Genomic DNA, 12262 nt, shown 5'->3' with positions numbered 1-12262 from the left:
CTACCACCCTCCCACTGCCCCAACTCAACCATCCTACCACCCTCCCACTGCCCCAACTCAACCATCCTACCACCCTCCCACTGCCCCAACTCAACCCTCCTACCACCCTCCCACTGCCCTTCCTCCCCCATCCTACCACCCTCCCACTGCCCCAACTCAACCCTCCTACCACCCTCCCACTGCCCCTCCTCCCCCATCCTACCACCCTCCCACTGCCCCAACTCAACCCTCCTACCACCCTCCCACTGCCCTTCCTCCCCCATCCTACCACCCTCCCACTGCCCCAACTCAACCATCCTACCACCCTCCCACTGCCCCAACTCAACCATTCTACGACCCTCCCACTGCCCCTCCTCCCCCATCCTACCACCCTCCCACTGCCCCAACTCAACCATTCTACGACCCTCCCACTGCCCCTCCTCCCCCATCCTACCACCCTCCCACTGCCCCAGCTCAACCCTCCTACCACCCTCCCACTGCCCCTCCTCCCCCATCCTACCACCCTCCCACTGCCCCAGCTCAACCCTCCTACCACCCTCCCACTGCCCCAGCTCAACCCTCCTACCACCTCCCACTGCCCCAGCTCAACCCTCCTACCACCCTCCCACTGCCCATCCTACCACCTTCCCACTGCCCCAACTCAACCCTCCTACCACCCTCCCACTGCCCCAACTCAACCCTCCTACCACCCTCCCACTGCCCCAGCTCAACCCTCCTACCACCCTCCCACTGCCCCAGCTCAACCCTCCTACCACCCTCCCACTGCCCATCCTACCACCTTCCCACTGCCCCAGCTCAACCCTCCTACCACCCTCCCACTGCCCCAGCTCAACCCTCCTCCCCCATCCTACCACCCTCCCACTGCCCCAGCTCAACCCGCCTCCCCCATCCTACCACCCTCCCACTGCCCCAGCTCAACCCTCCTACCTATGCAGTTTTCCACAGCTCACCTGAAAAAGCAGTGATTGGCGTTTTTCTTTCTTTTAGATGTAGTGTCAGTTTAGTCGTGACTTGGAAGGGTTGGAGGAGGGGGGAGGGGGCGGGGGGGATGACTCCATCCACATAAATGCAGAAGGAGGCTCATCAATATTCACCGTGGCTAGGCGGTAACACATTTCAACCGTATTGCATTTCAGCAACGCTCCTCTTTGTAATCCTACCCCCCGTGTCTGTCCCTCAGAAGCATTAGAGCACAGCGTGAGTTATGGTGCTCATAACCCCCCCTCCCACCAAAAATATAAATAAGAGGGGGTTTGATTTAATAAGTCAGATGGCACATACACAGTTGGGTATGGTGCCTCCTGCATTTAGCACAGTGTGTGTGTGTGTGTGTGTTTATTTGTTTCTGTGTGTGTGTGTGTTTATTTGTTTCTGTGTGTGTGTGTGTGTGTGTGTGTGTGTGTGTTTATTTGTTTCTGTGTGTTTGTTTGTGTGTGTGTGTGTGTTTATTTGTGTGTGTGTGTGTGTGTGTGTGTGTGTGTGTGTGTGTGTGTGTGTGTGTGTGTGTGTGTGTGTGTGTGTGTGTGTGTGTGTGTGTGTGTGTGTGTGTGTGTGTGTGTGTGTGTGTGTGTGTGTGTGTGTGTGTGTGTGTGTGTGTGTGTGTGTGTGTGTGTGTGTGTGTGTGTGTGTGTGTGTGTGTGTGTGTGTGTGTGTGTGTGTGTGTGTGTGTGTGTGTGTGTGGAGGATGGGAGCGAGTCCAGGACAGATGGCTATTTTTGGACGCAGGTTCTCGAGGACGAGACGGTCTGTACTGAACCCATGCCTGTATCAACCAGATAGACTGAGATACTAAATGAAAATGTATAATAATAAATTAAATCGCACAATTCACGTTATGTTTAATGCGTGATTTAGGATGTAAAATGGTTGGTGGTTAGGTTGTTGGAATTAGATTCGATTAAAATGTATCATTATACAGCACAAGTACAGTACAACGAAAAGAAGTTGGCATCCAACCAGAGTGCAAATGTAACAGTAAAGTGCAATGATAATATACAATGTACAGGTGATTAAACTGGGTATGAAATATATAAATTAAAGACATAATTTCCTCTTATTCTACCTATATTTTTCCTGATAGGTCGACTAGATCTAAATGTTCAGATAAAGGTGGCAAATGTGACACGATGTTCAGCTCTGCACATGCCTGCCAGGCTACGTTAGTGTGTAGCCTTTAATTAATGTACCATTTAATTCCATGGGCAGGATACACTATTCATTTCCCAGAATTCCCTCCACCAAGGGCTTAATCTTCACATCAGATTAGCGAGAAATATAAAGTGTAATTGTGTGTCTAGATTGTAATGGGAGTGGAAACGCCGTCCTGATTCAGCGGCACGTCTCTCAGACAGTAGAGCCTGCTTCTATCTGTGCCCTTCCTCCTCCATCGCTCTCTCTTTCTCCTCCTCCTCCTCCTCCTCCGCATCTCTCCCCTCCCCCATCCTCCCCGTGTACTCTCAGCACGCAGCGCACGCTCTGCCTGAATGGGTGTGGTGGTGACGTGCACTGCCTTGGTGCATTGTGGGTAGTGTCAGGGTCTCCCTGCAGTGCTGTAAACATGGAGTCTCTCCGCTGTTCCATCGAGCAGCGCCGCATGACAGCCGACCGATATAAAGATATAGAAGCACATATCCTGGTCTAGAACCCCACACTCTCTTTATGAGAAGATGACCTCATCACGTTGCATAAGTGATGACCGGAGCCCTTGTGACATGTGTGAGGAGGATGAGGAGGAGGGGGGGGGGGGAGAGGAGGAGGAGGAAGCTCGTGAGGGTTTTGCGAGGATGCTGAGGATATGAGCACAACGTGTCCTTGAGGCTGGCGTGAGCTCACTCTGCCCCCTGCTGGACTGAGAGAGTCACTGCGGCAGTACGGCGACATAGAGTAGTGACGTCATTGTTACCGTCTGTCTCGTGCTGCTCCATAGACTTTCACCAGAACCATTGCTGCAGAAGACGTTAGGAGAGCAACATATCATCACGACATTTCTTGAAACCTTTGTATTGGAAGAAGTGAAATAATCTCACAACAACGGCAGACAATCATGTTATTGTTATTGTTATTTTTCTAGTTCAAATATAACCAGAGATATGCCATTTTACATATTGAATGTCTCAAAATTTACTGGGAACCTTTTTCAACATGCATTGGTGACATTCAACATGTAAAATGGCATATCTCTGGTTCTATTTGGACTAGAATAATAATATTGGTATCTCTGGAAAGGTAGCATTCTCCTATGTCTTTCCAGAATGGCTGATATGAAATGTAGGGGGGGCTCAGCACCCCAAAAAGCGATCTAATGACATTGATGCCTGCCATGGCCAGTAGGGGGCGAATTTGCAGTGGCCCAATATCAAGATTTCTTCTAAATATATTAAGCTACATTATGTACCAAGTTTGACGCCTTTATCACAAAGTGCACAATTCTTCAGCTAAACTGCCCCACACATGTGGTCCTAGCCTTCACTACTCTCCTTGTGAGTCATTTGGTCCTTTTGAAGTGGAAACAACTTACTCCTAATACAATCTCATTTCTAATACACACTCAGAGGGTCCTCTCAAACCTTGGTCATGGAGGCCCCTTCTGGCCTGTTGTGACTCCATACCAAACCCCTTGATAAGGAATAGGGTGGAGCTCACAAGTGTCCTATTGCAGCAGTGAGCAACTACATTTCACCCAGGGTCCCCCCTCTACTGCCAACTTCCATTTAGTGCCTCTTCTTTCTCTTTCCCCCAGGAGAACCAGGACTACGAACCAGAAGCATAAAAACCAACATTCCAAGCCACCGTCCAACCAGCAGCACAATAACATTTATAATAACAATAAAAAGGACAAACATGCTGAAACCGTCACAATTAAACCCCTGTTGCAAAAAAGTACAAAAAAAAGCATTCCCACTGGAAAATGTTCTTCCTTCAAGACAAATCTTTTATTATGATAATATTGTAAATGTCATGTTATCAATGTAATGTGTTGGGTGTAGGTATTTATTGAGATGTAGGGGCCATCCTCAATCGGTCTCATTTCCTTGAATCCCTCCCAATGAAATAAGACCAGATCCAGGGCCCTTGTGACTTAGTCCTTGTGTGTAATATCTGTATTTAGAACATGTGTGATAGATGTTCTCCCATCTTCCAATGACACGTTGGGAGTGACCCCAAAACAAAAAAAGTCCGGTTGCAAACAGATAGTGACTACAATAATAATAATAATCCTCTTAAGTGTCGACGCCTGTTTGTGGGGTTCTCTCTTTTGCATTTCCTTTGAAAAAGCAAGTTATTTATTTATTTATTTAATGTTTTTTGAAGTAAGAGTTTTATACATTGTATCTTTATAGTTGCTTGTGAAATCATTCCAGTGGAAATCTTCTATCTGTTAGAAATGGACAAACTATACATGTTTGTGTGTGTGTGCGTGCGTGTGCGTGTTTGTGTGTACTGAGAGATTTTAACGAGTTAAAAGTCAGTATATTATGTCTTGAAATCATAATGGTTGTCGGATCAATAATGTGCTTTAAAACGCAGGACTTGTCAATATAAAGGTTTACGTGTCGAGCCAGACGAACAAATCCTCTGTAAATAAAACGTGGAAAAAAAGAAACACTGTGTTCCTTTTTTTCTTTGGGCTTTATCTGAATTTAACGTCTCCCTGGTTATTTGGACGCCATGTGAGCGATGCCTGAGGACACTTTGACGCAGTGGTGCAAGAACCGAGACGGGGAGGAACCGAGACGGGGAGGGACAGAGAAGTGGAACTCCCTACTAGCTACTTATGTTACCAGCTCTGAGAAAATAAGCAGAGAATTGAATGGAGTGAGACATAAAATAGCTTATACCAGTAAAAGCCCCATGTTTAGGGTCTTAGAAACATATTGATGTGTTAGTGTTAGTCATTCAGTGGATCTTCTTTAAAAGGGATTTCTGTTATATTTTGGTTGCATACTGATGACGTATTTCACCTTTTTTGATGATTTACAAACTGAGGGTGAGCTAAGTGATTTGGCTAGTTTTTACATCAAATTGAGAAATTTTAACTTACTGTACGATATTGAAATTTGCATTCCTGATATTTAAGCTGCTGATTGCTATTTTACTGATGTAAAACACATAATTTCCTGTGTGGAGGATGATTTTCCTGTCCTACCAGACACCAGTGTTTAGAACAGGAATGTCTTAGAAGACACCAGTGTTTACAACAGGAATTTTCTACCAGACACCAGTGTTTAGAACAGGAATTTCCTACCAGACACCAGTGTTTACAACAGGAATGTCCTACCATTTACATTTTACATTTAGTCATTTAGCTAAATGACGCTTTTATCCAAAGTGACTAACAAGACAGCAGGAAGGGTACAACTCTATCAGCTGAGTAACAATGTTCATCAAAGTGTTGAGTGCTACAGTGTAGGTTAGTATATTATTAGGACAAATGCATGACAGTAAGGTTAGTTAGCGTTAGAGTTTTTTTTATTATTATAATTTTTAAATTTCAGACAATGATTGAAGAAGTGCGTCTTTAGTCGATGGCGAAAGATCAAGAATCAAATCAAATTTATTTGTAAGGCCCGACAACACACGTTAATGTCCCCATGGGCCGTACACGTCTTCTTTAAACAAGTCAAGAAGAAACATCACAATAAGTCAAGAACAAAACAAGAACACCATAAGGTCAATTTTTTTTTAATAAATGCAACACTCCCAGACATACCCCACGCGAAGGTAAGGAAAAACTCACTAAAACCTAGCAATAGGAAAAAATGCACCACAGGCAATGTGGAGGAGAGAAACCTTAGAAGGGCCATTCAAGGGGGGGATCTCCCTTCTTAGATGTCGGTGATAGTAGTGTTGCAGTAAAAACAGGCAAACAGTTGGTAAGCATGCACTCGTGTGTAGTGAAACACAGATGAGTGCATGCGATAGCAACTGAACATTTTGAAAAATTTAAGATAGAGCTGATAGCGATAGCAACTGAACATTTTGAAAGATTAAAGATAGAGCTGATAGCGGATCTATTTGAGGCACAGGGGCGGCGCAAAGAGGGTCGCATCCTCCCGGTCTTAATCACGGGACGTTCAACACTCCAGTCATCACTCCGAGACAGCCGGAGACAGGGGGCGGCGCAGAGAGGGTCGCATCTTCCCGGTCATCATCACGGGACATCCAACACTCCGGTCATCACTACGAGACAGCCGGAGACAGGGGGGCATGCAGAGAGGGTCGCATCCTCCCGGTCTTCATCACGGGACATCCAACACTCCGGTCATCACTCCGGGACAGCCACTCACAGGGAGACAGGGAGACGGGACAAGCGTTAGACAGCTCACGTGATTGTGATGGGCGGACATAGCAATAGATACAAGTGGTAAGCATATATGTGAATAGAATAGATATATGACGTAAGCATATTATGTGAATAGAATAGAAGTACTTAACCCAGCAATGAAACCATGTTGACAGACCACGGACAGAAGACGGTAAGAAGCTGACCCATGGCCTCTGTGGTGCACATAGAACAGTCACTGCAATCTTGGCCAAGACCCCGAGACATCCACCACCTTAGTCAGCACTACGAGACAAGCACTCAGAGAGATGGGGGGGGGGGGGGGGGGGGGGGGGGGTTGGGACAGGGGTTAGAGAGTTCCCATGTTTGTAGTGGGCGGAGATGGAGCAATAAATACATGTAGTGAGCAAATGCATACATGGTGACAGTAGAATCATAGTATATAAGAAAATTGTGAAATAGAGTAATAGATAGAACTACTGCAAGCATATGGATACAGGATGAGATACAAGACAATAGCTCAGGGCCGTATACCCGTGGGGGCAGGAGAAGTCACTCAGAAGGTTCAGCACTGCAGGCCAGACAGAAGACGGTATGAAGCTGTTCCATGGGACCGGTTGAGACAGAGACAGAGGTTAAAAGGTTGTCCCATCCCATCGAGCTGCGCAGGTGAAAAGATGCGACTGCTGTTACCGCAAGTACCGGAGGGGACTTGTGCTATGTATGACTTAGTCCACATTGCAGCCGGCTTGTGGGAGGCAAGAAACAGCGTTCGTGACAGGGGAGGGTTGAATTGGATGATACGAAATTGGGATGGGAGAAAATATAGAAAATGGGAGAAAAAGTGGATAAAAAAAAAGGAATCGATAGAAGCCCCGCATTTTGTGAGCGCATAGCACGAGCGGGCGAGTATCGGGAGATGAGATCGGATAGATAGAGCGGTGCAAGCCCATTTAAAATTGTGTAGGTGAGGACTAGCACTTTAAAGTCAGATCGGGCTTGAATATGAAGCCAGTGTAGGGCGGACAAAAGTCTAGACGTGATGAGACAAAAGCATGAATTAGAGTTTCAGCATCAGCCAGAGTGAAAATGGTGCAAATTTTTTCGATAATTACGAAGATGGAAGAAGGCAATTTTGGTGAAATTTTTTATATGTGCATTAAATGGGAGGGAGGAATAAAAAATTACTCAGAGGTTTTTTATGGTGGAGCTCTGGGATACATGACAAGTATCAAAGTTGAGGGAGATGTCCTGAAACAGGCCTCTGTGGTTTGGGGGGCCAACAATTAACATCTCAGTTGTATCTGCATTAAGGAGTAGAAAGTTTTGCGACATCCACTTTTTGACGGCAAGCAGGCAAGCCTCAAGATTTTGTAATTGGGAGGAATCATTTGGCTTAATAGGTATATATATAATTGGGTGTCATCAGCGTAAAAATGAAAGTTTATGCCAAATTTGCATATGATATTGCAGAGGGGTAGCATGTAAATCGAAAATAGCAAAGGGCCCAGGACAGAGCCTTGTGGGACACCGCATTGCACTGGGAGGGTCTCAGATGTTAAATCATTATAGACCATGCAGTGTGTTCTATCAGTTAAATAAGATTTAAAACAAGCAAGTGCGTGACCCCCATACCAGGGCATACAGTGAAATGCGGGTGGTCTTGCCCGCATTGATTGTGCAAAATACAATAATAAAATAGAATAAAATAGGCATCGAAAAAATTAAATAGATAAGACAAAAGATATGCATGGTAAAAAAAAATACATGCTAGGTGTTATGGTTTGTAACCGACCTCAAACGCAACGGCACAGACAGGAAGTTCAGAGTTAGCCAAATGCTAGGGCGTATTTATTTACAGAGTCAAAAGAAGGATAAAGTACAATAATCAAACAAACGGGGAGACTGCCTTCGGCAGAGTCATCTGCCGCTCTGCAGAATCCTCCTGGTGATAGTGGTGGGGAATTGGCATGTGACGTTGTAGCGGCTCTGCAGATACTCCCAGCAGATAGTGGTGGGGAATTGGCATGTGACGTTGTAGCGGCTCTGCAGATACTCCCAGCTTTCACTCAAGGTGGAAAACGGAGAGAGAGAGAGAGATATCAGAAACAGTCCAACGAAACACAGAGGCAGTGTGGTTCCCTCCTCCCTAGCTGGGTCCAGAACCAATTGACAGTGACAGTCCTCAGTGTTCCCCACAACACACAATTTAGCCGAGTTAGTGCAACAAAACGAAGTCTTCAGTGTCTCTTCTAAGACACACAATCAGAATAATCCAGAGGGGTTTGGTTCCACTCACCCAAGCGCAACGCGTAAAGCGGGCAAAACGAGGCGCAGCTCCAAACGGGGAACAAGGTTCTCCACAGCGGTTCTCCACAGAAAGGTCCTGGAGAGAAAGTAGACCAGGAACAGCAACGGGGAAAAGCAGGCAAATGCAGTTGTATTCCAGAACGACCCGACAACGATAGAAGGAAGGTCCTGGTATATAAAGCCCTCTGGGGCGCTAATCACAAACTATGACAGCTGCGTGATGAAAGTGGCAATCGTTCAAAAAGCGTGTGGTGGGGAATGCACCAATCAGCACCATACCTCAGGAGAGCGTGTGGCGGGGAACCAACCAAACCTCACACTAGGTTCCTGAGAAACTGGTTCTTATATACACTACTATGCAATATACAATTTACAATGTTAACTCTTACTGTATCTAAACTATACAGTACCTCCTTTTAAAGTGTTTCTAAAGATAATATTTTTTAAAAGTGACATTTTGTTTAAAGTGATTTTTTTAGCGGTTGCCGCATGAGTAGTGTGTGTGTGTCTGTGTGTGCTCATGTGTATTTGTGAGTGGAGAGTTCAGTGTTCAGTGTTCTGATGGCCTGGGGGAAGAAGCTGAGTCGGAGTCTCTCTGTTCTTGCAGCGTGTGACCGTAGGCGCTTGCCTGACCGCAGCAGCTTAACACTATGGCGTCCGAGAACGAGTATATACGTGTTTCGAAAAAGAGCGTTGTGGACCAGAGCCACGAGTATATACGTGACGAGTTGTTATTGTTTTATTACATATTTATAACGCTTCTTAGGTACCCGATCCACTACCAGCATCTTTTCACATATTTGATTTTCGAAACATGCAGTACCGGCCAGACCCGTTTAGGGGCCCCATCGCTCCACTGCAGTATCATTATGTGAATAAAAAAAAATGCAAGTACAGTTCTGTGGGTGGATCATAGTTCCTTGATCCCAGCCGAACATCCTCCATCTTGGATCAGCTTGCAGAGCGTTTTTTTCAGCGTGGAATAATGGGATTTATGATTAGCCAATGTGCATATCGATCTACGAGAATCCGATGACTGGTGAGGAAATGCTGCCGGCGATCACATGGCCTGACGGTAGGATAATATTACCCCAAATTACAGCTGGATTGGACATTGTTTTATAACGTAACGTGATCGGTCAATGAAAATGCTATATTGAATGCACACTTTATTGCTAATCAATAATAGTAATCGGCGTTCCCCGCCGCCCCCATTTCATCCATAGATGCTCTGTAATAGTCCGGATGCTACGCAGTTTGTTTTATTTCATTCGTATATATACAGCAGAAATGGCGTTTGATATAACGGCGCCAACATTTAGCCTATTCTGCAGCCTCCTGCAGAAAAGCCTAGACTAAAAGCGCGATATACCTTATATTCACGACGCTATAAAATGACAACCAACCGATGGATTTTTATTTTCTTTAAGCCATTATGAAGGCACGGTTTATGCACTCAAGTGACAATGAGAATGGACATATAGCAATACTATAAATGATATATAAAGCTCTTAGAAAGTACATCGGTTTGTTTACAATCCGCTGTCCTCTGAGGCCTAAATCGCTGAGCCCCCCGCCGGTCGCCATAGTGTTAAACAGGCTGTTTAAACAGGCTGGGGTGGTGAGGGTCTTTCATAATTCTGCAGGCTCTGGATTTGCACCTCCTGTTATATAAGTCCTGCAGGGGTGGTAGTGCAATACCTGTAGTACGCTCAGCTGAGCGCACCACTCTCTGGAGTGCCTTCCTGTCCTGTGCCGTGCTGTTTCCAAACCAGGCAGTGATGTTTCCAGTCAGAATGCTCTCTACAGCCCCGGAGTAGGCGTGGAGTATCTTCCCCGATACTCTGAACTTCCTTAGCTGTCTCAGGTGATAGAGGCGCTGTTTCGCCTTTTTAACCACAGAATTTATGTGTGTAGACCATGTCAGGTCCTCTGTGATGTGGACTCCCAGGTACTTGAAACTGCTCACCCTGTCCACGATAGCCCTGTTTATCCACAACGGCGTGTGTGTCCCCTGCTGTATTCTCCTGGTGGGGACTATGGTGTTGAAAGCTGAACTATAGTCAATGAACAGCAATCTCACATAGCCCCCCTTCTGACTGTCAAGGTGAGATAGTGTGTTGTGCAGTACTTGGGAGACCGCATCGTCAGTGGACCTGTTTGCCCTGTATGCAAACTGCAGTGGGTCCATGTTACTAGGAAGGGAGGCACAGATGTAATCCTTGACCAGCCTCTCAAAGCATTTCATGACCACAGAGGTGAGTGCCTGTACTCATTCAGGCTTGTTGGAGAGGAGTTTTTTGGCACAGGGATTATGGTTGACATCTTGAAGCAGGCAGGGATCACAGACTCAGCCAGAGATATATTGAATATGGATGTAAATACTGGGGCCAGCTGGTTTGCACAGGACTTAAGTATTCGTCCTGTTATCCCATCTGGGCCAGCCGCTTTCCGAGTATTTATACCCTTAAACATCAATCTCACGCTGTGTTCCGTCAATGAGAGAGTGCCCCCCCCCCCCGTGGATGAGCCCCCTCTTCCCGCGGTAGCCGGCACGTCAATGACGTTATTAGCCGGTGAGCTAACGTCGCCACTGCTCGCTCCAAAACTGGCGTAAAAGGAGTTTAGTTCATCCGTGAGAGAGGCGTCGGCACTCACTATTGAGGGGGGACTGACTTTATAATCAGTTATCGTACTCCCCGCCATAAGCCTCTCGTGTCGTTCTGTGCCATCTGTGTCTCCATCCTGTTTGCATATCGCCGTTTAGCAGCCCGCACCTCCTTGCGTAGCATATAGGCTGCTACCTTATACTCTTCCATACTTCCCGATGCTCTGCCCGAGTTGTAAGCAGCGGTACGAGCATTCAGGGACACTAGGATGGAATTGTCCACCCACGGTTTCTGGTTTGGGAAAACCCGCACCTTGTGGGGACAATACCGTCAGCTAATGTTGCTATAAAGCTAACAACAACATCAGCGTATTCACTGACGTCACTGGAGCTCGACTGTATCATCCCCCAGTCTACGCCCCCCAGTGCGTCCTGTAGTGTGGCCTCTGAGCTCTCGGACCACTGCTTCACCTCTCGTGACATAACAGCCTCTCAGGCTTGTTGTTTGTAGCTTGGTAAAAGAAATATGGCGTCGTGATCTGATTTACCTAGCGGAGGTGCTGGTACTGCCTTATAGCCCTGTTTGAAAGGGATGTAGCAAGGCGGCTGGGTGGCGCAGCGGACATTGCCCTCGTCACCAACGCAAGAGACACCGGGTTCAAATCCGGCTGTCTGCGTTGCCTCCGGCTTGCGCCGGCCGTCATACTGGCTCAATTGGCAGAGTCAGCGGGTGGAAGTCGATGGGTGGTAATCTGGACGTTGTGGACAGCAACTCCTACAGGTCGGTTGGGGGACGCCTGCACAGCAGAGACAGGAAATAGCGGGGGTAGTGTGAGCCTCCCACACGTTACACCTCGCCAATGAGAGTCCGCGCTGGCAGGTGAAAAGATGTGACAGGCTGCCTCCTCGTGTACCAGAGGGGACACGTGATGCAAGGCTTATATCCTCCCTACGACCGACCTGTGGGGGGCATATGCGAGCAACGTTCAACACAGGGGAGGGGAGAATTGGAAACAGCGAAATTGGGATGGGAGAAAAATAGAAAATAAGGAGAAAAAGTG

At 46.7% G+C, this 12262-nt stretch overlaps 1 protein-coding gene across 1 annotated transcript in view; it reads left to right on the top strand.

Annotated features, from left to right (window-relative positions):
* sncb (synuclein, beta) overlaps window positions 1-3851 on the top strand; it is a gene marked incomplete at its 5' end in the record, with an annotated part of 30151 nt that extends 26300 nt beyond the window's left edge. The window contains one exon of the mRNA XM_084332163.1: window positions 3740-3851. Within this exon, the coding sequence (XP_084188289.1) occupies window positions 3740-3769 (30 nt within the window). The 3' untranslated portion in view covers window positions 3770-3851. The remainder of the gene's footprint in view (window positions 1-3739) is intronic.
* Between the last annotated feature and the right edge of the window lie 8411 nt (window positions 3852-12262).

This window comes from Notolepis coatsorum, assembly GCF_963971535.1.
Source record: "Notolepis coatsorum genome assembly, chromosome: 16".
NCBI lineage: Eukaryota > Metazoa > Chordata > Actinopteri > Aulopiformes > Paralepididae > Notolepis > Notolepis coatsorum.
The sequence above is the reverse complement of the archived record's forward strand: the minus strand, read 5'-3'. Positions and strand labels throughout refer to the sequence as shown.